This window comes from Xiphias gladius, chromosome 1 (assembly GCF_016859285.1).
Source record: "Xiphias gladius isolate SHS-SW01 ecotype Sanya breed wild chromosome 1, ASM1685928v1, whole genome shotgun sequence".
In the NCBI taxonomy this organism is placed as follows: domain Eukaryota; kingdom Metazoa; phylum Chordata; class Actinopteri; order Istiophoriformes; family Xiphiidae; genus Xiphias; species Xiphias gladius.
Window position 1 is genome coordinate 17608725 of NC_053400.1, and position 26635 is coordinate 17635359.

Below are 26635 nucleotides of genomic sequence, written 5' to 3' on the forward strand. Positions count from 1 at the left end.
AATTTTTAAAGGCAGCGCAGTTGCATACAAAGGCAACAGAAAGACATGAGTGGGCGCAAATTCGCCCAGGGCAGGGCAAACTGAGGCTAAGATGCAACCATGCAAGTTAAAAATGCTTCAACTTGAGCAAAAAATTCCTGCGTTTCCCGGGGCTTGATGAATCTGCTTCGTAAACACACAGGTACAAGAGGAAGAAGAGAGACTGGAGGGAAGTAACAGAAAGAACTGGGGTCAGATGTATAAATGATGTGTATGCACAAAAAACACGCAAATGTCAATTGCCACAGGTGCACGTGTGTCCTGTTCTGCAATGACTGAGAATTATAAAACAGAACCGTGTGTATGCACAGCTTTACAAATCGAATGAAAAGAATGCATATACATTTTTTTGTTGTTGTTTTGTTCTTTTTAACCTTGAATCTACAGTTTTATACATGTAGCCCCTGGAGTTCATGTTGAGCTCTGAGTTCAGTCAGAGTCTGAGCTGAACACAAACACATACAGAAATACTCCCACACACATGGTTGCTGTGTCCAGTGCGAGCTAGCTCACAGATCATTTCTGTATAATCTGTACATTGGATGTTTGGGGCAAATAAACAGGGACTGCACAAACGGTTCAGTGGTCAAATTTGCATGAATGACGCCAGGCAAAAATTCATTTTTCTCTCTGCCTCAACTGAACTTTAAAATGGCTGTTTTGGGCTTAAAAGTGAGCTCCAGGGTTCCCATTAAAATTATATTTAAGAAACAGTAACTGACAGCTGACGTTTCGCATGTAGTGGTGATAGTTAAGGTTTGTATTACAGCTAAAGGAATGAATTTTGTCAACGGATGGTCCTCGTGCTGATAAAAACACCAGGATGCGGGCAGTTGTGTGGGTGTAATATTTGATCATTCATCAGAGGATATCACAGGTTAGACTACAAGAATAAATGGAGTGTAAAACTCTAAAAAAAAAAAAGGGTCTGGCGTGTTTTTACTCAAGCCATCATTAGCCTAAGTTGGTCATCAGCGAGCTTGTGCACTGTGTCAAAAGGAAGGCCAAGCCACAACAGGGTGTCCTCTTAATGATCTGTCTTTGAATCACCAACTCTCTTTGTATCGGGGCAGTTGATTCTGGGGAGCTGCTGGTTTCCACCCCCTATGGCACTTTTTTAGATTCAAGAGATTTTTGAATGTAAATACAAACACCCTCGGAAAAACTATTTTTATTAGATTCAATAAAGGCCCAAGTTTTTTGAGAGGGACTACCATTAATTGGTATTGTAAGTGTATGCATGTATGTTTGCTCTGGGGTCACTGGGGGTCACTGGGGGTCACTGATATACTGTAGTATTCCTTAGGACATGCAGCCACTTGTACCAACGCACTCATACTTTTTCGTATACAAACACACACTCATCTTCACTCCCTCTGCTTGCCCCGCTAACCCCCATTACCTCCCTGTGCTGAGAGAGAGCTTTCCCAGTCCAGGCCACAAAAGAGGCTCTCCTGCTGCCTCCCAAACGCTGACATGCTCACTCTTCTCCACTGCACTCCCTCGGTCTTTCGTTGCCTGTATTGCTCCCCTTACCCTATCTCCGTGTCATTCTGCAGCTCTCTCTCTCTCTTCATCAAAATTAACTTTGAGTTAGTTTTCTGTGTGTTCTGGTTCCTGGTCGTGCTCTGCAAAGTTGCTGTCAGCTTCAAACTGATGACCAACACGGCGAAGAAAACTTACAAAAAAACTACTAAGTCCACATTCTCTTAGAGACATAAATGGAAACACTGACCACTATACAGTAATCACAGCACACCGGAGTTTACAAAGATTACCAAATCTCTTGAGTAGCAGCGAGTAGATTTTTCGAGTACACACATTCAATGGAAGCTGTGCCATGTGCATTAAGTGCTCCTACACTCCTGGACTGGATTTTCCAAAGGTTTCCAGAGATACTGTTTGGTAAAAGTCACTTTTGAACAATTGTTTATAAAGTTTTATTTTTTACTGGGCCTGAAGAGGCAGGTTGCTCCCTTAAGCTGATTGACTGTCTAAATGCAGGATGGTATTGATTGTCCTTCCTTGGGTTTCACACAGTCTTGCTGAGGACACATTAAATGTGTTATAAGTCATTAAGAGCTCCAGGCTTCAAATCTTACCTGTCTAACTTAAAATATATTGACATATTGTGCTCTGACAAACTTTTTATTTTTTGAGGTAGCCTCCAGGTGTGTACTGATGCCTGGGCAGAGTGTGTGAGGGCTTGTGTGAGTGTGTTTGTTTACGTGCCTGTGTCTATGCGCGGTATACCCTCTCTGTACTGTGCTGAACACTGGGGAGCATGTGTCAGTATGCTTGTGTTAGGTACACGCAGAGACATTGAATCTGTGTGTGTTTGTCACTGTGTGTGTGGTTTGTGCATGTGTGTGTGTGTGTGTGTGTGTGTGTGTGTGTGTGTGTGTGTGTGTGTGTGTGTGTGTGTGTGTGTGTGTGTGTGTGTGTGTGTGTGTGTGTGTGTGCGTGCGCACGCGCGTACTGGGAGCAGGCTCGTCCTCTTGCTGCCCCGGAGGCTCAGAGCCCATTTCCTGTTGTGCAGTGTGATAAGTTTCCCTGTCAGATCCTCCCAGCACCACTATATTTCTGATAAGCTCCACTGCGAGTTTTCCCGACCTCTGGCACAGAGATCAATTTGAGATTGATTCAGAATGCCCTGCTGGGCCGAGCTGGAAGATCAATTTGAGATGGATTGTTCACGCCAGGGGGCCAATGACACGCAGTGCAGTGCTCACTTGCTTCCCCTCCTTTGCTTTCTTCACCCCTCACTCTCCCTGAGTGTTGTTATTTCTTTCTCTCTCTGCATTTTTGTCTCCTATCTACTCCTCTCTCTTACAGTTGTTTCACACTTGTCCTCTGTACTGTTGTTACTCTGTATTGCACCCTATACGTTTTCACCCTTTTGCATCAATCCTTATTCATGCCTCCTCTTCTCCCTCTCCCTCCTGCTTCCCTTACTTTTCTCCTCCTAGCATAGAGTAGGCAGTAGGGATAGAGATGACTTCATTAGTAGAGGGACCAACCCCTGTAGAGTGATAAGCCTGCAGGACAGAAGAGATATTTATCTGGCCACAGAATATACGGATACAAACTAACGAGCACACCCGTACACACTGACATGGCTAGCCAAACATCATATTTTCTCAGTTATGTGATCGCGGTTATTCGTGCCATCATGCCCTGAACTACCGGTGTCACCACCGCAGGCTCATGACCTTATCTCCACAGAACATCATGTCTACAGCCACCATATCACTCTCTCTCTTTCTTCATAGCTCTCTCTCTACCCACCCGTCTCCTATCTTCAGCTGTTCTCTGTTGTCTCAAAGGCTTCAGCGGTGGCCCTGAGACCAGCAGATGCACTCCCTTCCCTGCTCTGCACGGAGTGACCTTTTCCCCAGAAGTATATCCACCTCTGACTGAACTGACCTTTACCTACAGCACAGCCCCTGTCATGTCTCACAGGAATGGGCTGCAGACAGCACATCGTCTGTGCATCCATGCAGAGAGAAAGCCGACACAAGCACTGAGGAAAAGGTGGACAGAAAAATGAATAGTTAGTAATAGTGTAATGGATAGTTAGTGGGCTGTTTCTGGCCATGGCACAAGCAAAAACTTCCATTCAGGGTCCCCTAGTCACTCATTAAAGGCTAGCGTGTGAGGACGCAGTGGTGGAGGCTACAGGGTTCACTGAGCTGCAGACGGACTAGTGCGCACACAGTGTCATCCGAACATTTTTAAAGGCAAGTGTTTGTACTGCGGCTGTTCCAAATGGCCCCACTCAAAGGCAGGGTGAAAAGCCTGTCATCGTGGAGCGGGGTGAGACGCAATGAAACGTACAGATGGAGATAAGGGCACGCACTGATGGACAGTCTCTCCTCATTCGGTTGTACACACAGAAAGAGACAGAAGTAGTTGTGCTTAAGAGAGAATTTCAAACTCTGAGTATTTTTTCTCCTACTGGCCGGCCCCTCTGTGAAGTGGGCACTGAGTGTATGATTGTCGGTTCTGGTTACAAAAGTCACACAATATTGTTGGATTAAACAACCCAAATTCCAACACTGGAAAGGTGTGGGAAGTGGGGGGTTCAGCTGCTGTTAGATGATCTGACAAATGCTTTGTTTAAAGCATACTAATGCCTCACTTTATCAAACCTCTGCTACGGATGTTTTCTCTGTAGAGGAACATTTTATTACAGTCTTTCTGATGTTAAAACAGTTGTTTACTCACAGCAGTTGTATAAAAATCCCTTTATACAATTAAGATAATGAAATAGGCGTATATGAAACAAAACACAAAATAAATCACTGTTGTGTCTGTGATCTTAATCAAAACCTTTTCAGGCATCAATAGACCAGATTAGGGACGGAGATTGCAAGTCTGCAGCTGCACACTCTCGGTCACTACAATCTAATTCCGCAAATCAAAAGGACTTTGTGACACGAAGAGCCATCATGGTTGTAAATATCTACATTTTTACCGGGGTAAATATCACTGTGCAACACATACATTTATATAATGCCATACTCAAATCTTGTTGAGCTGGGAATTAGCCGTGGTGTCAGACATCAACACACCCACACACTGTGGGCCTAGATGGGTTTCGTCCTTGTTTTACAGTTAGTCATAAGAGCTGATTGGCCACGTTGTGTCTGACATGGCTAGAACAACGTTGCTACTCACAAAACGCTGATCTTTAGTCACACATGCCTGGAACTCTACCCACACTTCATTTAACTTCATTTTACCAAGGTGCAGACATAGGCAGAATGGTCTTGCTATTTGCAAAAAACAAAATGGCAAGAAATTCATCAGTGTGAACTGCAGTATACTCTGAGGTGCTTTTCAATATACAAAAAATGAACAACATAAACCAAAGTCATGCTACAGTGGGTGATTTTTCTTCTAACTGTATTTATGTTGTTTTATTAGTTTATTTTCTTAATATATATAAAAACAAACCAATATCAGGTACATGCTACGATGACCTGTAGCCAAGTCAGCAAACATGTCAGGCACTAAGTTGCATCTATTTTATATGTTTATTTATGTGTTTTTCCAAGCAACAAAATGCTATTTTTGTTGCCTTAACAGTAAAAAATATGTGTAACAATATATTAATAAATAAATAAATCTACCTTTATGCGACTCTGTGTAATATGCGCCCCCTCTTTTTAAATAATGTTTATAACTGCCATTTAAAAAATGATCAAGATATTATGTGTGCAGATTTAGCTGTTGGTGGGCGTCACAACAGCTGGCAGTCAGCTGTGTTGTGACAATCAGAGTGATACTGCAGAAACATGTCCAGCAGACTGAGGTCATTCATAAAAACATGTGAACGTCAACACTGCTTTCTTTACTGCAGCTTGCCTCCATTTGCCCTTTGCTTTTTCCCTGCTGTGGTTATTTTACAGATGTCAATGAGCCGCAGCTCAGGCTAGATACACTACTAATACAGTCTATAAAAATATTTAACAAGTGTTGCATGGAAAGGAATTAGATGGAGGAAGATGTTGCTAAAAATACACCCTCACCCTGCCTCTAAAAAAAGGATAATTCTGGTTTATTACAACTTCTGTCTTTATTTTAATAGTTTTGTTTATCATTTCTACTGGTTATGATGACATTACGCTAACCTAAGTAATAGATGAGATTAAGCAACATGGCGACATCTCTAGAACAAAGCCCGAAGTGGTAAGAAACCAGCATTCAGATGATCGTTTATCTAGATGTAAACTTTGAAGAGATTAGGCAAGTATGGGAGGTCAACTTTGAAACAGGAAGCTGGTCTGGAAAGAGTGGTGAATGTTACTCACCCTGAGAGTTTGGATCTGTATTTTACCGTTTGCCTTTGTCCACTCTTCCAAATAAGTTTGACTTACGTTTTTAATGTTGTATGATTATCTATTCTTCTTGCCCCATCAGACTCTTTTTTAGTGACGTTGACACATTCAAAGATCTCATCAATTATTGTGATGTAAACAATGTTACTATGAGCAATGGCAAAAATGATGGCTAAAACCATGATAACATGACCCAAGCTGTAGTAAACCAGAATTGTCTTTTTAGTTCCCCTAGCCTACTTATGTGACCCATTTCCTGTCACCCTCTTATCCATCTTTGTAATATCTGCCATCAGATTACACTTTAAGTTTTACCACACTGTGTATCACATAGGATAGATAAGACATCGTCCCCCACTGTCATGATAACTGCAGAGTCCATTTCCTGATGCCTCCACCCCTCCTGCCCCCATCAGCCTCTTTGAGCCTCTAAGACAGATCAGTCTGCTGCAACATTTCCATCCTACCAAAAGCTCTTCTCTGACCAGCCCCTCTGATAATTAATACAGATGAGAGAATATTAAAAGAATGAAGTGCATTGAAAAAGCAGACAAAAATATCAGAGACCAGATGCTCACTGCACTCAGTGTTCAGGCCAGTCCCCTCTCCTTCCTCTCTACCTCGTCCTTCCCCTCTCCACTGAGATACAAAATGGAGCAGTTAATAAAATGAGCACTGTAATAACCTTGAGGTAAAAACTGTAATAACTGAGGAAAAGCTACAGCTGTCAATATTGTTCTGGTTCCTCTGTAACAGTAACTGGCTGAAGAGACAAAAGGTAAGAAAGGACAAAAACCTGCTTCGCCATAGAAGCCTTTTTGCCCTGGTTAACCATGTCTCTTAAGTAAATGTATAAACACACACAGACTCACACATACAACACTCTGAGACCCTTCCTCTGGCACCTGAGCCAGACTATACAGGCCACACAGTACAGTGAGCTTTTGTAGTAATGCACTGGAGCATGCAGAGGCCACGGCTGCAGTGGCAGCAGCATCTGGACTGTGAAACGCTCGCCAATCTCTCCACCGCATCCCTCCTACCACAGCTGGGGCTCGCCAAGCTAGAGGGGACCTGTGACAGTCAGGCGATAAACGATGACAAAACCCTTATGTTGTCAGGGTCGCTCTGGGGCAAATAACCGTGGGAACACATATGAGAGAGGGGCAGTGGGAAGGGGGGGGCATGTCTGCTACAATGAGACAAGAAATGAGTTGGAATACATTAAGATATATACCATAAAAAGCTTTTATTGGGTTTAACTGTAGATAGAAGTTGAAATTTTAATTTTTTGAGCTTGATAATCCAACTTCCAAGCAATAATAGAGTTCAGAAATGCTGGCAATATGCATGGTGTTGCATCAGTAGATTACATTGCTTTAGCTTCTTAGACATGGGTTAGAAAGTTTGTTCACAAAGTAATCTAGGCCACAGGCAATAGTGTTTGTTTGCCAGCTCTGTGGGAAAAGTGGGAGGAGGGGGGAGATGGGGCACACTGCTGCCAGCAGCACAGAACAGGATTACTGGAGTCTGGATGGAGAGATTTTTGGTAGCTGTCTCGCCATGATTTACATTTATGACTTAAGCTATATTGTATTTTCTGTTTCTGTGAAATGATCATGTAGATTGGTTTTGTCTTGTAATGTATTTTTCTCTCGCATTCCCTACAACTCAAAACTGACTAGTGCTAGGCAGGGAAAGGGACTGCTTGCTTTAGGTAACTGAATGCATCCATAAACCTGAAATTGCCACAGAAAGCCAACTTGGTCTGCTTTAATGCTGCAATAAAGGATTTTTTTGGCCACGTTACAGCAGTGGAATCAAGTCGTAAAAACAACATTGATATAAAACCAATTTTTTAATTTATGCTATGGCAAACTTGTTAGCAAAACATTTCTTATTACAGAGCACCATTATCATTCATTTGGAGTCATGTTTCTGTCCAATATTCATTCTCTTTTTCTGTTTTCATTTTGTTTTTGGTCTTCACCAACCATTGGAGAAAGATCTGTCTCTTTACCTGTAAAATGCTCCGCTATGTCCAACAGCTAGTTACTAACTTTGTCTGCCCACTATTTTTTTTGCTGAAAACAGCTGCCGGCTTTGGCTGAAAATAGCTCTACGAGAGTGATGAGAGTAAAAGAACAGAGTAAAGTTGAGCGCCAGACAGCTACACAATGAGCCTAAAGTTGCTATAAAGCTCCATAAAGCTGAGGGGAGCTTCATATTCGAGTGTTTCAAGTGTTAATTCTCTGTGGGTAGATCACTACATCTGTAGCAACTCTTTTCACATTATCACGATTTTACATTATCTTTTGATGCACTCTTATTATAAAGAATATCAGTTTTAGCCACCTTAAGTCCATGTTATCTCTGAGAAAAATCAGGCAGGCCAAAGCTACAGTATATCAGTTCTGATACCTCAGGTGTGTTCCATTTGTGGCTGGTCATTGTGTGTGTGTGTGTGTGTGTGTGTGTGTGTGTGTGTGTGTGTGTGTGTGTGTGTGTGTGTGTGTGTGTGTGTGTGTGTGTGTGTGTGTGTGCGCGTGCATGCGTGTGAGTGTATGTGCGTCTGTGTGTGTGTGTGTGTGTTTTGTATGACTAACCTCATTATTGCATGGCTGCACGCTGTTGAATAACTACATGGTGGAATGGGCAAATAACATTTTAGGGTTTAAGGTTAGGCAGACATGGTTAGAGGGAGTGGAGGAGGGAGCACAGGCAGAAAGCTAGATTAACTGCTCTGAAGGACACGTACTATATGTAATGTCCCATACTGCAATATTTATAGCTCAACATACGACTGTATGATTTAATGAAACCAACAGGAAATGGAGCTGTCAGGAATGGAAAAGTATCAGTATTTATTGTGATGCTGAGAACATATGTGGAGTCCCAGTTATGCAAAAGAGCATAATAATAATGATATTTGCTGATTTTGCTCAGGACAAACAAGTTTGATTTAATATTATTATATCTGTTATTTCCTATACTTGTTTGTATTCCTGACCTATTTTGCATTTTGGTGTCCTAGGGCACATGACCTGCAAACTTTTTCAGCATTATTTATTATGTTTACCCAAGCTGCTTTAATGGGAGGATCTCTCCCCTCATTAGCTTCACTGACAGCAAAAGCCTTGTGCCTGTATGGATGAAGCCATTCAAAGCAATTTCATTATTGTACTTTTGCATCTATGTAAGGGGAACTAAAACATATATTTTCAGGAAAACAATAAATATTAATATTTCTTTATACCTTTTTGCTTTAGTGATGTTTCTTTAGTGCCTTTCTTTTTGTTTCCATGTCATGTACTGTCAGAAGGACAATATGTGGACTTCCAGAGGACATGTAAGAGAAAATGCACTTGAAGAGTCAGTGGGGTAAGAGCTGAGAAATGAGAATCTGCTCAAACTTCACACAGAGTATTTTCTGTGCTTTATGCTCATTTGACGAGCTCACGCCTACAGAGCTTCAGCAAGAGTATAGGATGCAGTTCAAGGAGAGAGTTGGAGGAAAGAGTAATGAAGGCATGAATGAATTCAAACAAGCCCACACGCTGTCGAATCTCCCACTGCCCTTCACCAGCTATCTAAGCACAAAGTTAATGTTAGTGTAGCTCCATGGCGCTGTATCGAACCACCCGCAATAAACAGTAATCAGCTCCAATCATATGTGTGCACTACATCAACAGATAGATTAAAACATTGACTGATGGAGACAGCACCTCTGGCAAAAATCCATAGCAGCTTATATACGCAGCTAGTATGAAGTTAATAACGAATAATGCTGCATTGACTGCTACTCTGAGGTGCAGCCATTGAGTTACAAGTGAAGGACCGCTTCAAATAATAAAGCACACGATGATCTGTGAGTGTGTGGGGGTGGGACTGTGTCTATGTCTATATGGGGGTGGTTCATACTCACCCGTAAGTGGTGTTGCTGGCCCTCTTACTCGCTGCCCTGGAGCGGCTGGACTTCAACTCTCCACTCATGTTCGTGTCTGCATGGAAGACCAACCAATTAACTTTCTAGTAATACAGTAAAGAGCATCATAACACAACACAGCAGGGGTACAAAGCATAGGCTGAGAGGAATGTTCAGATGATTAGCTAACGTGCAAACCCTGTGCATATTCTGTTCAGGGTTATCCTACACTCAAGTTACTCTTTATTTGAGCAAAAGTAACCTAATCTGTTGTAGCTGATGTCATCATTTCACATGGTAATGACTAAAGGGCTGGCTAAGACCGACAGTAGCTGTTTTTCTTATCCATCTTCTATCACTTTCCATCGATTGCTTCTGTCACTCCGAGCCAGCTGTTCACTTCCATTTTTGTCTCCAATTTGCATGCCGAAATCAGAAACCTGGTGGAGCTTTAGACTTGTTTCAAAAGCCAAACCCCATTTCTGTCTGTCTTTGTATGTTTCTCCTGAAAACACCTCCATGCACATACTTCAATGAGACAATTAACCATGAGCCATCTTGATTACAGGATTTACCAAATTTACCAAAGGTAAGAGTAAAAGAAAGAAAAAGGTAAGGGTAAAAACAGGAAAGGTGGAGGGGAGGAGAGGAGAGGAGAGGAGAGGAGAGGAGGCCGGTCTGACATGGACAGATGGGCGGTGAATGGAGCATGACTTGGCCAGCTGCACGTACACTCACACAGCGTGGCTGTCAAATGGCTGGAAGCTACAATTAATTAAGTATGGGTCTGAATGTGTGAAAAGAAATTTAGACACGTGTATGTGCCTTTACCTCCCACAGCAGAGATCATTTTCTGTCACACACTCAAACAGTGACCTGCTGGATGGCTTCTCTGCAGCCAACAGTGTCTCCACTGGTGACAAACTGGCCCCTGCTGCTGAAACATTACAGAAACTATGACTTGCCTGAGCCATGCATGTATGCACACCTGAAAACTAGTAGTAGCAGAAAACTACTACCGTGTAGCAAATACTGTATGAAGAATATAGACCAAAATCAAATATAAGCATGTTTTAGATACCTCAATATGCATAAAAGAGGGAATAATACTGGTATTTCAAAAGATACTATAATCTCACTTAGATAACTGGTTTCACACCATATTGCCCACCTCTACTGGACAGACCAACTTTCTATATACCAGTTTAGTATTTTCACATCTTCCTTCACTAAGATGATAAAAGTTTGATACCTAATGAGAAGAATGATGTCAGAAAAAAATCTTTAAAAACAACCTGGACTGTTCTTCATCTACACAGACCTGGGTGTGGCAGGAGGGAACAAAACTGAGTTTTATGATGTTTTGCTGAGCAACAAGATGACTTTATGATTGACTGCATGATGAAGCCATTACACAGGAGGAGAGGGGAAGGATGCTGCTGAGCACAGTTGTCTCCCTCTACAGGCGCAAAACCTCAGGAGGCAATCAGACTGCTATTCTGTAAACAAAATCCTATATACGGCAATTTGCTTCTCCAGTGCAGACTTCAAATTCACTCCCCTACAAACACACCTAAACAAACATACACACACGTATATTTTTGTTAAATGCATGAATTATAGCTTTTAAATTTTAAATTGTACAATTGATTTGCTTTTTTGAGTTTTATGTTGCACTTAATTTTCACAGATACAATTTCCTTCCTTTACTGCAAACTGGGAACTGTTGCTTTTTAGCAGTTTTGCAAAGTTTATGGATGTTTTAATCTACAATGATGGCACATCAATGATGACTGTAATGCTGACAAAAGCTGATTCCTTTTCCCTCCCTATGCTTTTTTGTTGTTATTGTTCTTCTTCTTAATGTTATTATTAATGTTATTATCAATGTTATGTTATGTTATTATTCTTTGGGTGAACCTCACAGGTGTTCTCACCCCCTACTTGGCCACTTAAACACAGAGACCTATGTAAATCCACATGTCTTCACTGATCACTCACATTAAGCTCAGTACCTGTGTTGACTGAGGCGATGATGAATGTGATGATAATGGTGATGGGATGTTGTTGTTGTGATCCAATTATACATTCTTCACTTACTGTTACCCATATCGGTAACACTTAAAATTAACCCACCCTATTTAGCATTTCTAAGCACTGTACAAACCATTATTAATGGTATACAGAACACTCTTATGTTGTTGTTTTCAAATATGAGGACATTTTTAAGTGTTTGTTAAGGTACAGTATATGTCAAAAACAATAAATTCTCCTATGAAAACATATTTATATTACTACAACTGTGTTTTACTATATTGTGATTCATTATCTCTTTATACTGTTTACAAACCACGAAATAGGGGGTGTTAAAGTAAAGTGTTAAAGATACGATACCTGATCTTTTGTTTCTTATTTTTTTAAATGATTGTTTCAATTGTATTTATTAGAGTTTGTTTAAGTGAAAAGTATTTGAGGGAAAATATTTGACTCATGAACATAACAAAAATAAATAACTGAAAAAAAATTATAGTCAGTCTACATCCCATGTGTGTTGAAATGGCTCAGGCCGTACCTTTTGTACATCTCAGTTGTCTATAAAACCGGGTAAAAATGGCAGCACTACCGTAGTAAAAAAACTGATTTCTGATTTTTTAAAGACTATTTTGCCATTTCAGTGGTATGCTTTCCTCTCCATTAACACATATGCTGGGATGGATCACAGACAATTATTGTTAATAAATGTTATAGTATTAATCACAGCCGGCATGTCATAATAACATTATATTGGGGAGTCATGATTCTCACTATAGACCAGCCAAATCAGGGACAAGCCCAAGAGACTCAAGCTAAAAAAAGGACAGATAGTCTATAAAGAAATATAACAGGATACTAATCTAACAGACGGCATGTTTGTAAAATAGGAGCAAAGGGCATTAGAGGACACATCAAGGTCACACACGATCAGCCATAATGAGTTATAAAAGCCCCAGCCTCTGCCACAGTCTACGGTCTGTCACAGTGCTATGTATCAACGGATGTCAGGGAGAGTGCCAGACTGTCGCTATTGAGCAAAAGTGAGAGCTATCTTAATCACACTACCTGGAAACAAAATTACACAGTAACAATGTGGAAAAGGTTTTGTTTTTCTGGATGTAAGGGGGTTGGGGGGTGGGGGGCGCAGCTTTTTGTTGTTCCTGCTCCAAGAGAGCTACGTACACTGAAAACACAACTTTTCTATCAGAGTCAATTAAGTATTTTTATTAAATATATATTACATAATAATAATATATACTACTTCAGGTAATTCATGCGTGCAACCGTAAAACATCAAGACCGCCATGGAAGCTGCAGACACACATGAATTAGAGGAATTTGTGCACAGCATGCGCTTTATTTGGCAAGCAGCCTCATCTTCTGCATGAACACAAGCAGACACTCACACGCGCACACACTCACACACACGCACACACACACACACACACACACACACACACACACACACACACACACACACACACACACACAAACACACAAAAGCCAGTTTGATTTGCCTTGAAACCCAGACTGACACATACACACACAACAGGAATATACTAATGTGAATAAGAAATAATACATTAAAATTTTATGTAATTTTAATCTGTGCATCAAAACATCATTAAATTTTCTGTCTTCTATCTCATTTTCTTTCTCCCTGGTTCTTCAGTTTTTTACGCAGTGGGTTAAATTTTTTTGATGTATTTTTCAGTTTCTGCTGAAAAACAACTTCTAAATCACACAACTAATTTCAGATGAGAATACAAATGCTTGAACTGATGACTCACACAAATATTTTAGGTGGTATTTCAATTCGAGAAAAAAACATGTTTTGTAATCCTGCTCACATGTCTTTCTTTTCTCAAACGTTCCATCCAAAAAGACAAGAAAATACAGCAATTAAAAGTGAACATCTCTGCAACAATCATTTAAACTAGGCCAACTGAAACTGAAAAATTGATTTCACTCTAACTGGCTTTGGCAGATTTTAGAAACTATTTCATAGCTTTGTGAAAAATTATGCTGCAGTATGATTTTTTTCTGTTCTGTATCGTACATTTCCCTTTATTAATGGCACTTCTTTCGATATAACTGGTGATAAAATTGCTGAAATATACAAGTTTGTTTTAGTTTTAGTTTTTAGTCGATTGTGCACAAAGAATTTCTACACTTGAGTGTTCATTTTTTGACATCTATTTTGCCTTAAACTAATTACCTAGGTGTACTGTGTACTGTACGCTCTGTTGTCATACTTTCTGTTTGCATCCTATCATGCATTTTAAAACATTTTATAGATGAGAAAAGAGGCCATTCTTGGCTTGTTTCCACATTAATACACACACAGCTTTTTAGCTTTCACTTGTCACAAAATGTATTAATAAGTCCACAGTCTAGCACCCTACATACGAAGAGAAGGTAATTTGTCAACGGCAGATGTAAAAGTACAGCACGCATGCCTGCTCTCCTCTCTCTGACATGCTGCATCTTCTCCATTTCCTGCACTGAAACTGACCTCAGGTCAGACTTAGCGCCAAGCGGCCATCATGAAGCTTTAGTTTCCACTCTCAGAGCTAAATGCAGTGTAATTACAGGCATCACTGTCAGCATAAACTGTGGATTATGATCCAAACAGATAATGAAAAAGGCATTTTGAGAAAAAAGCTGGTTGTCTGCCACAAAGAAAGATTGGATCTTCACACCACAGCTGCGGAAAAAGATGCAAGTGAAAGTTTTTGCATTACATTTAGGGAGATACAGTAGTGCCATGAATATGCATGGTCTGATAGACGCTGAAAAAATCCCACATTACTGCAAATCACACAGAGACAGCCCACTTTTACTGTCAAGTCTTTCAGCTTGTATTGAACTCTACTGAAGCCTTTGCTTTCCCAACAGACATGTAGCTTTGACAGTAGAGAGCTATTTCTCAACTGGTGTGAAAGTTGTGAGAAGATGCAGCCGCTCTGCCTGCACGTCTGGTAAAGTACTCTTATTAGGAATTGTTCATAAAGGCACCATTAAATCTGCAGCAGACAAAAACGAGAACAAAATGTATGCTTAATCCATCACCACAGAACAGGATTACGCCATAATTAAGCTTTTGGCTGTTTCTGTCTTACAAGCCATTATGCCCAGAGAGAGAGTGCTGACCTTACCAGTGTGACAAGACAGCGTGAGCTTTGATCATATGTACCTCACAGTTTCGGTGTTAATATGAAGTTATCCGAAACACCCCTTCATGCTTCACAAAGTTGACATTATAAAGTCCAGCTTCCCTTGTATGTCCACAGACCATTTTCTACACCTCGACGTGATTGGATCAATGTGTAGGTACGGGGAAAGCCACAGAGAACAGCTGTGGGCCAAAAGTGAGAAGGAACCTGGGATTCAGGATGAAGTACAGAGATGAGCAAGTAAAGGCTGGATATATGGAGAGAAAGGCTTGTAGATGGAAAGGATACAGATTGCAGGGGAGAGCAAAAAAAAAAAAAGAGAGGCACAGTGGAAAATATTGTCTTTCGGAAACACAGTGCTGCATGCAAACATCCACTGACACATGCATGCACACACACACAAAGGAATCAACCCTGGTATACTCACATCTTGGGCTGAACAGGGTCATATCAGAGATGCAAAAACAACCAGCCGACAGTGAGAAGAGAAGCTAGCCAAATATTTCTTTGCTTCTCTCTTGCAACTCTCTCTTTTTACGTCCTCACTCTTGCTCTGTACGTGTTTGTGTGTGTGTATGTGTGTGTGTTTTCAGGCAACCGTTTGGCTGACTGCTGTGATACTACTGAGTCAGTGACAAACCAGCTAGAGAAGCACCAATGGGATATACCAAATATTTTCTCATGGCAGGGGTGGACGGGGGTGCAGTGGGCTGTTCCATTAGCAGGAGAGCTGGCAGGAGGATTGGATGAGTGTGCAGCTGATTTCCCCTCAGCAACAGGAGCTTGGCTGGAGCTCAGGGCTCACAAATTCCAGCCAGGCGAAGAGGAAGCTGCCAGAGTGTTTGTGTGCATGTGGGTGATTGTATCTTAATGCATATATCAAAGAGCAGAAAACCAAAGACAGAGCTATGCACTTGCTTCACATTCCACTGACACCATACAGGCCATCAGAGTATATACTCACATAAACAAATAAAATGATAAAGACACCCATTCACGAGGATGATGACGGGAAAGAAAATAGGCTAACCATGTTGTAAGAGGATATAAATTAATGATTCTCTAAAAGAAAGGCCGTCAGGGAATAAAATATACAATGAGGACATGCACTCATGACATGAGTGACCTGATTTAATCTCTACACTGAACCTGAGCCGTAGTGAATAGGTCGGCTACATGTAAACGAACATGTAAAGAAACTAAAGCTTTTAATATCTCTTCAGTAAAATCATTATTAAAAGACATGAAAACATTATTTCCATCACTCGGATCTTGATTACATTAAATATCGTGTCTCAGTTTTTACATATTGTAAACTGTGCGTGCTGTCTAATTGTTGTTCCATTTTTGTTGTGCCGTAGTTGAGGAGAGAATACACCTGAGGGTGTTTAATCTCTCTGGCTCCTGAGGCTTTCATGTGGGTTTAATTAGCTTCTTTAACAACCAACACAGGGTAGGACTGGCTGGAAGCCAAACTTTAATCTGAGTCAACTGTAAAATGATTATTACCTCTTTTCACACTACACTTAACCCAGGCAGAATTGCATTATTAAGCTGTTAACCCTTGGACTACTGTGATCTCAGTGGTGTGACGAGGAGCTAAATTAGCCCTGGGCCGTCGGTTCTATAAGGTACACTAGCACTCAATTAGAAATATATAATGTGAAAAGTGGTGTATACTATTTTATCACAACACATAAAGAACTTTGTGGTTTTAATGCCGACAGGTTCTATTGGATTTAGTAATTGTTTTTTGTAAGTTTCCATGTATCAACTGAACTACCATGTGAGTCAGTGACACATCAAAATACATAAAGCAATATGAGCACAATAAAAACATGGCATTTTTTAAATAAAAAGATAATAATATATTGCACAGGGTGTTCCCTTCAAATATACAGGTTGTAACTAAGCGCTCCCGCTGCCTTGTGTGGGTAAAGCCTTCTATGTTGGGCTGTATTTGGTCATTGTTACTCTTTGGTATAATATGTAATGCTTGGAACAAGAAAATGAGAATAAAAATGGCAACAGGATTTTCTTACAAGCTGTGGCTGAATGAGGAGGATGACCATTTGTAGATATACTATGTATGTGTTTTAATACTGCAAAAACAATGGAATCTGAGGAAACATCTCAGCTGTTACCATATTTCATCGCTAATAGCAATGAACATTGCCAATAAAACAGTGAAAGTTGTTGGAATAGCTGAAAAAAACCTCAATATATGTGAGTATTATAGAAAGTATGCTTATGCTTGATATAGTTAAATAGTATAAGCAGACATTATACTGTGTAGGACCAACAAGAAATACCCCTTGATGCCAGTAGTGTCACAGCAGTTACCCCTGGGTGTGTTATAAGAGCTGGATACAAGCTCAAAGGTGATGCCCTGTTTTTTCCAATTAAAGTTGTCCACCTACTTTATACCACTGATTTATCAAGAGAGCTGGATATAGCATGGTGGCCTCAGAGTGCAACAAAAATCCTGGGATCCAGAAAGCATTTCCCCCATAGAACAACTATACGACATAGTGTATCTGCACAACAGCTGACAGGACACTTTGAATGGCAGACAAAGTCACTTATTAGTCTTTGTATTATGAACGTGTTAAAATTCGTAAAACTTAAATCAGAGCACAGAAAACCTTGTGTGTGTGTGTGTGTGTGTGTGTGTGTGTGTGTGTGTGTGTGTGTGTGTGTGTGTGTGTGTGTGTGTGTGTGTGTGTGTGTGTGTGTGTGTGTGTGTGTGTGTGTTTGTGAGTGTGTGTGAGTGTGTGTGCGTGTGTGCGTGGTGTTATCTCAGTGTAAATGAGATGACGCACCAGTGGACAATGTGGAAGCCTGAATGGGAAAAGCAATACTGTTTTAGGTTATGAAGGGCTGATCCTGGCCGACTGCCATCAAACATGAATCACACAAAAATCATATCTTGATAAAAAATCCTAACGGCTTTTAAAAGTATATTGGAAATAATAGTTCCTATTGACATCATTCTAAAAGTATTGTCTTTTTAAATGTATGTGAGTTTTGTTCAGAGTTTTCTGGGCCAGACGTTATCACATAAACTACAGTTCAGACTGCGACCACTATGCTAAACTTGCAGCACAGCCCAGCAATGTTCCTGGAAGCTTGTGAATCACACAGGAAATCAGGAGCGTGTACAGACAGTTGTCTTTGTATGTGCAAGAACAAAACCAAACATTAATACTCACTATTTATAAATTTCTCTACTGCAGACGAAAGGTTCCATTTGTTTATGGCTTTGACATCATCCAGCCTTTCCAGATAGGTGCATTTGTGTTCACTGTCGGCCATTAGAGGAATTAAAAACAGCAGAGAGGTGAGGGGAGTGAGAGAGGGACAGTAGGGAGGGAAAGAGGTAGTGGAGCAGAACTCTGCTTGATACAGCCCAGCGGACTGACTCACCTAAACAGAAATGGCTGAGGGGGAGGGCAGAGGCAAAGAGAGAGAAAATTAGCCTGCAGGCTCAGGAAATGGCTGGAATGAATTTAAAAGTACAGGGAGCAGAACAAATAAGGGCAGAATATAACAGTGGGAAATATTAGGGAAAAATGAAACAAAAAAAAAATTCTTGAGTTCAGAAGAAAAAAAAACAACCAGAGCTGATATACAGGAGCCCAGCTGAGGCATAGATTCAACGGGTTTGGGAATTAACAGAATACATGTAAATAGATAGAAACAAATCAGGTTGAAGGTACCTATGGAAATAGAATACTATTTGTGTAATCTGTTATTTCACAAAAGTTATTGATACATGTAGCTACCTCTTGAAAACTGGTTCTCACTGGTATTTCTGAGTGAATGGAGACTATAGGCTTGCAGAAAGAGGTTTGTTTAAGCTCAGGTACTCAAGCTGTGCTTAGCCAACTGACAAATTGACCACATAGCAAGGCATATAGGCTGTGGGCTGTCTACTGTTGATGCACTCTCACAAGGAGGCAGGCAGTCATGCTGAGGTTCAGCAGTCAGCTAGTAATGACTGAAAACAAACAAAAACAAACAAACAAACAAAACAAAAAAAGTCTTGACACATAGGCCCTCCAAAAAAATGTGAACATTTTTCCTGCACGGAAACTCAAGCGTAGAAAAACAGGCCGCATTTTTGTTGTTTGTGTGATGGATCTTTTGAAATCAGTGCTAGACTCTCAACCAAGATCCTAACTTCTTTGTTCTGACTCATAGTGACACCACTAACTGCTGCTGCATTCAGAAACAGTATCATTTAAAGCCAAGTCACAGCTGAATTCTCATAAAGATTGAAATGCAAATCTTTCGGAAGGAGAACATGAAAATAAGATATTAAGAGTGTAGAGCTTAGTGCGAGCTTCTAAAGCCTGCAAATCATAGCGCAGGACTATTTTTTGACCACAGAGCTTAAAAAATATCTTATTTAATGAAAATCAAAACTACAGTATTTTGCCCCTAAAATTCAGTAATTTACAGCACATACAGGTAACAGAACAGCATATGAAACCAAATGGAATAGCAGACATATCATACGGTTTAGTTTGGGGTTTTTTTTCTCCATCTACCTATCTCGTCGTCATCTTTATTATCCTCTAGGCCTGCTGACCACCTGCTAGTTTTTGAAATAAAAAACATCTTTCAGTCTGGCATATTCACCTGCCTCGTGCTTCTGTACTTTCTCTGTTTCAATTTTTCCATTTTCCCAACCTGCATCTGCTTCTTTTCTTCATTTTATTCTGCATGTGGTATGTATAGAATGTATAAAACATATGTTTTTAGCTGACCAAACACAAAACAACATTAATGTGTTAAAGATGTGTGTTTCAGTAAACATCTGTGTGCGACACTGTCTACTAGAAAGGCTAATTTACATCAGCAGCTATGTTTTGGAAGGAATGCATAGTAATGCCACCTGAATTACATTTTTTTTATCAGGAAACATAAACAGGAAACATTTTTAATAATCCTATCTGCAAAGTCACAAAACTGAATGTATCTGCAAAATATTCACGAATGTACTTCCCTACAGTATCTGCTCATATGTAACTATAGCATCAATAATGATTTTTTTTATGGTTATGCGTAGGAACTCACAGTACTTGGTTAAACCAGCCATGACTAAACCTGATTTGTGTGTGTGTGTGTGTGTGTGTGTGTGTGTGTGTGTGTGTGTGTGTGTGTGTGTGTGTGTGTGTGTGTGTGTGTGTGTGGTTTTTTTTTTTAATGTTTACATCTAGTCGCTAACTTTGTCTGCCTGCTCTTTGGTGCTGAACAGCTAGTGTACAGTGGGTTTTTGAGCTTTTTGCTACGAAAGCTGTTGTGGCCTAAAATGATGCTATGAGAGTGGTGAGAGGGAACCAGAAGAGTAAAGCTAAGGGCTAAAAACTTAGCTGTAAAGCCCCATCCTCTGTAGGTTCATCACCCTTTCACACTGTCACACTTTCACAATCATTGATAAACTGTTTAAATAAAAACAAAAGTTCGGGAAAGATCATGTTATATAAATTTTAATTCTATAAATGTTAAAGAGACAATGTAGCTGTATGAGACTCAGAGGAAACCATCAGTGGTTGGTTCCTGTTTTAACTCAGCTTGGTCAGTTTATAAGACGACCTCGAGCCGGCACGTCCCACACACACCCTCCTCTCCTGATTAGCCACTCTGAGCGTTAACAGACAGACAGAGCAGAGCATTAGCACCCAATGAAAATCAGTGTTCAGCGAGGTATTGCTGTATCTTGACATGATAATCTTCTTTTTAAATGCAACACTGCACTCTTTTCCCCCCACCATGGAGCACTGCAGACAGCTCATACATTATCACTGAGTGCCTTTTCTCTCTCCCTCACCCTCCTTTTCTATCTGCCCCCCCCCCCCCCCAACACACACACACACACACACACACACACACACACACACACACACAACACACACGCATGCACACACACCGTCCTCCCCTGCCACTCTCTCTCTAGCTGGAGTGTCTCAGTGTGAAAACCTCATTATGTTCTGCTACTGGACCTGCAAACTCAATTGGACAGAGAGCTATAGTCCGGGTCTGAGCCAGTGTGTCTGTATTGTGTGAATGTGTGAATGTGTGGATGTGTAGCTGCACGTGCATTCATGCCTTTGTGTGTGCGTGCAGGTACCTGTTTGCGTGATCAGTGGTGAATAAATCAGGCAGTGCTCCATCAGTGTGACAGTGCGCAGGTGGGGAAATTTTCTCCTTTTTTTTGAGCACTGGGTAACTGTAGCAGCAGCATGAATTGGCCAGGCGGATGATAAGAGGCCTGCGGCCAGCTACACATTTCACAAAGCATTTACTGGCACCTCATTCACTCTACTTTGCTGCCGGCCTTCAGCTATTACACTTAACACACAGTCTTGTTCAATAAAAACCATTCTTAAGAACCAGGGTGTCTTTTTTCATCAAGTATGCGTATAGATATATTCTTTTATTTTTTTTAAGTTTTAAAAATTGGACACAGTGGAGAAGAATCTACAAACCCTGGAGTCAAATCTTTTTGCTCCTGTGACTGAAAAATGGAGGCTGGTGCAGTGTGCTGTAAAACATAGAATAAGTCGGTGTCTTTGTTGTTGGGATTTGGTTTTCATGCTGGTAACTTGAATGTGAGATAACAGTAGCCTCTGTCCAGTTTGATCTCAGTTTTGGATTAGGCTGTCTCTCCCTGGAGCACCTCTCGGAGGCAGAACACACATACCGACTGTACGCCGTTTCCAAACTTGTGATGTATTGAACAAAGAAAACTGGCTCGACGAGGAGTAGTGCAGATTCCTCAGAGGATAATCCAACTTAAATTGGCCAGTGTCTGATGAGCAATTAAAGGGAGGATTTAGTTTTGTTCAGAGATAGTGAGAGTGTAAGACTCAGTTAACTTCACTTTAGTGCCTCTTTCCTTGTCTCCTGCCTTGAGACAGTCAAAATGTGTGTGGCTGAACCGAGTAGCATTTTCAAACAGCCCCATTCATCATCTTCCACCACCCTATCTTTCTGCGTCAGGGATAGCCTTGTTCACTTGGACTGCCCAACTGTGACGAAAAAAAAACAAACTTCTTAACTAACCTGACGAGAGCCTGAGAGAAAGCAGAGCAGAGAGAAACACATGAAAACACACAATAACAAAACACTGCAGAGGTAACATGAAAATTATTCTGATTTAAAACATTAGATGACATGTTGATAAGATATTAGCTCTCATGTACGCTGAATTTGCTGTCATTTTCACTGATAAATTATCATCTCTCTGGACTCTACAGAAATAAATAGTTTTGTGCAGCAGCAGCTGTGGGATGTTGAACAAGCTGTAGGCACAGAATAATGATTCATACCCAAGAGCACACTTAATATCTGCAGAATATATACGTATGTGACTGATTTTTATTTTATACACTGTACCAGTACATCAAACCCTGGAATTTAAATGGATCTGAATCATCTATAAGAATTATATTATAATATAAAAGTGTAATGCAAAAAAAGGTAATTATTCTGATGTCTACTGCATCGTGGCAGACCTGAAAATATTAGCTACTGTGAGCAGGTAAGTATAGTATTTGACTATTTAAGTAAATATTATTCAAGCATCTAAGATTACTGAGAATACTGAATTTGATTCAAGACCAAGTAAGACAAAGTAAGGTAAGTACAGGGACTATATAACATTTAAAAGAAAGAAATATCACAGTCTTCCTTGTATTGATGAAAAGTTAATTTCATAATCTTACAGAGCTGCTTGCTCAAACCCACACACGCAGGGGTTTTGCTGCTATAGCCTTACTTGGTTCTGACCAGCAAACTTTGAAATATATGCAACTGAGATTGTAATTTAGTTGGCAGCCTATTTATGCATTCAGTAAATATGGAGTATCATTTTGGATCAATTTGGAGTCATGTTTCTGGCAACCTGGCAAATCTAAGTTCAATAGTCACTCTCCTTTAGCTCTGTTTTTGGTCTCCAGCAATTTCTAGCGCATAGCAGGGTTTTAGAGCTTTTCCCCTAAAAACAATTGCCCGTCTGCGTCTGGAAAAGAGGTGGAAGAGAACAGAGAGGATGAACCCAAATGGTAAAGTTGTGGGCCGGAAAACCAGAACAACGTGCTGAAAAATGCTTTAGAGCTGAGGGGAGCTGTGGAGTCAGGTGATACCTATATGTTGGTTCATCAGTAGAGCAACCACATTTCTCATGATTTATTGTTAATATAAACCTGCAGCTGCTTTAACACTTTAAGCCAGTCTGTGTCTGTGACCTGTTAACTTTACCAGACCTTTGATTTCATCCTTTGAGATACTCTGCAAGGCATAAACTGATGTCAGCTGCAGAGTAGATGATGCTCCACACTACTTGTGCTGTTGACAGAGAAACTAAGTGATGACTTGATGGCTATTTCAACATTCAGTTTCTGTTGATTATCTCTGGCCTACAACTGACACTGACACAAGATAATTAATGAATATATTTTGTCTTCTCTCCCTCTCTCTCTCTCTTTCTCTCACTATCTTCTTTCTCTCTATAAAACTGAATGTGTTTTAGGGGAGATGAAGAGCAGTAAAGCCTGGTTTTCCCATTACTTCAAGTTGCAACATTATGCAAGCTAATTGTGTAATGATATATTTCCTCTCTTTGTTTCGAATGATTACCCATCAGGTTGTATTTCTGGTCAGATAGAAATTTTTTGGGATCATGTCACTATTCTATGTGCTGCGTGGGCCTATTTGTGGTTAGAAATGTTGCAGATTTTGTGTGTGTGCAGTGTGTGTGTGTGTGTGTGTGTGTGTGTGTGTGTGTGTGTGTGTGTGTGCGCAGTGTGTGTGCAGTGTATAAGTGGTGTTTTCGTATTTCGGTGTGGTCAGCGTCATATGTATCAAATTCATGCAAACAAAATATTCAAAAAAAGTGTTGTAAATATAGGACTAAGTACAGACAGGCTGACCAGAGGGTATCTGAGGGCAGCAGGACAGTTAAAGAAACAAGCTTGTGAGGTTAACACAGTATGAAATCTGGATGGGGAAATTTGTGCAGAAAGTGAAAGCCAGACTCAGCCCTCCTCTAACAGCTTCCACTGAGGGCAAACAAACTTGTTGTCCAGAGAGAAATGGGAACAGCTGCTGGCCTGAGAAGTAGTTTTCCCACTTAAACTTGCAACTTGCAATGTTACAATCCTGGATAACATTTCCCAGTGGTTAGAAATGTTTCATCTTTCTTCTTGATAAATGTTGTTGTTGTTTCTAGGTTTGGTGTATTGAAATGAACTAAAGGATTCATGAACTCCATCATTCATTTAGGTCACTTTGTTGATACAGCAAGGAACAACCCACTGCACTGTAGCTGCAGTATTGATTCATTTATGTATCATGGGTTAAAAGGGAATTGATTAACAGTAAAATGCTAAATTCGTCCGACGATATTCTGCAAAGCAGATTCACAACCATGAAGATGACGAGCCAAAGGAGCAACAAAACACAACAAAGTGTTGCAAACATTCAAGAATTTACCCATTACTCTGTGCAAAATCCAAAGGATTCCTATTTGCTAAAAATCTGAAAAGGGTTAGATATGCATGGATCATATCCTGCCTGGACTAGTCATATTGTTAAGATTTTCCCCTGGAATTTGCAGAAAGTCCTTCTGTTAAGAATGAAGAAGGTACACAGATTTTCTTTACTTATTTCTTTTAAAGCATAGTAAGTATACTCTATTTATATAGCCATTTCAATACTGAAGTTAAAGAAAGAGTAGAAGGAAAGGTAAAGATGGAGATAAATTATGTTTAAAAACATGGATACAACCTGTAAAGATCTATCAACAAAAAACAACTATCATTTTAGAAAAAACAGCAATTTAACAGGCAATTTATAAGTTACCTTAAAAATAAAAACTGATTGCTCTCAGGGAGCTACATTATGTCAAAGAACAACATGGACAGGAAATATGCAGTTACCGAACTCCTTTACTGCTGCCTGTAAACATTAGAACTGATTTTTAAGATATCGCTGGTCTTTTTTGTGCTCAGGTTTGTCATAATAGCTCTATACGAGCCGGTGTGCTGCCAGAGATGAAATATTCTACATGAGGAGATCAGGCCGAAAGAAAAAATGTTTTTCTTATGATTCAACGACGGCAATGTCCATTCAAGTGTTGGAAATACCAGAAAACAGCCCAATGTGTAACACTATCAATTGGAAAAAGGTTACAAGATTGTTTAAGCCGCTCACTTCTCTCCTTTGTTGCTCCAGCGGTGCGGCTCAGCTTCCAACACCAGAAGACAGCGGGTGGCTGTCTGTAACTGAATGTATGTAAAGCAGACAGGATTATAAAAAAGAGTAGACAAGGTCAGCAAGCCTTCTTTGGATGAATAAGAGTCTGTACAAATGATGCAGAATAGCGTAAATTTCAGTGTATTTAAAGGAGTCTCTAATGTGGTACCAATCTGTGATCTATGATCTCATTTTTGTCAAGTATATTTCTTTAAAAATATAAAGTAATTCCATATGAATACACATTTTTCTTATTATATTGTTATCCTCTCTGTTGCATCTATAGATTTCACAGTGAAAACTAAAAATCAATATGTTGAGAGATGCCGAATACATGGCACCTCTTTGTCGGATAATGCACTTTTTCATGACAATTGAAGTGTCTCTGCGTGTCAGCTGGTTCCTGTCAGACTGTGTAAGGCAAACTAAGACTAATGCTGCTGACATGTTACTGGGAAGAAACCAAAACAGTAATAATTCATCCCGAACACCGGACAAAAAGTAATCCTCCAGAAAATCCCTTAGTCATACATATTTTTTTTGGTTTGGTTGTGTGTCTGTGTGTGTGTTTTATATGTGTGTGGTATTGTTGTGCACATCAGTATTATGGAGTTTCTTCAATATTTAAAATTAATACTTTAAATCGGCAAATATTGCATCATGTATTAGCCTCACTAACACCTGTAATACTTCCTCTTGCCCACATGGACAAGTGGCCTTAAGCTAGACACTAACCCTACTGTGTGTATATGGGTAAAATGTGTAATGAAACTTTTTAAGCCATAATATTCATATTCATCAGAATCCATTCATACTATAGTATTTATCTAGTGTGACTATGAAGAACCTGAGATGTGATATTAACCCTAACTGTTTTTGTACTCCTGGCTGTCCCCCTGAACTCGTTGAACAAAAAGCCTGTGCTTATCAAATGTGCTTTTTAACTACATTGTGTTAATCCGCTGAGGTTTTGGTAAGCATGTCTGCATGTTGGTTTGATATTGTTGTCTTGTATCCATACTTACAGCAACATTCTGCACATAAAGATGCTATAAACAGTATTTTTGTATGGATTTGCCCACAATTTTGCTGTTTTGATTCAGTCTCACCTCTCTCATTAGTGTTGTGTCCATTTGCAGCAGGTAGCAGTGCTAAATGTCTACTGTACACTATCTGCCCAGCACCTATTAGAGGTGTTCAGTACATGTATGAACAGATCTTAAACAATGAATCTTCAAAGTGAAGCGATTACACTGGATCACCGGTGACGGAATCAGTAGCTTTTAGTGACGAGAATCGCCTCACTGATGGCTGAAAGCATCAAAGTCAGCTCGGCCGTGATATACAGTACTAAA

General features: G+C 40.2%; 1 protein-coding gene across 2 annotated transcripts in view; it reads right to left on the minus strand.

Moving 5' to 3' along the window:
- The window catches only part of LOC120800368 (heterogeneous nuclear ribonucleoprotein C-like), a 38354-nt gene extending 19974 nt beyond the window's left edge, over nt 1-18380 (minus strand). The window contains exons 1-2 of one of the 2 annotated variants that reach the window (XM_040146476.1): nt 18230-18380; nt 9808-9883 (exon numbers count right to left, since the gene is read on the minus strand). In XM_040146476.1, the coding sequence (XP_040002410.1) occupies nt 9808-9883; nt 18230-18332 (179 nt within the window). In that variant the 5' untranslated portion in view covers nt 18333-18380. Of the gene's footprint in view, nt 1-9807; nt 9884-15444; nt 15636-18229 lie in introns of those variants that run through there. The other variant, XM_040146557.1, reaches the window with a different exon arrangement.
- Between the last annotated feature and the right edge of the window lie 8255 nt (nt 18381-26635).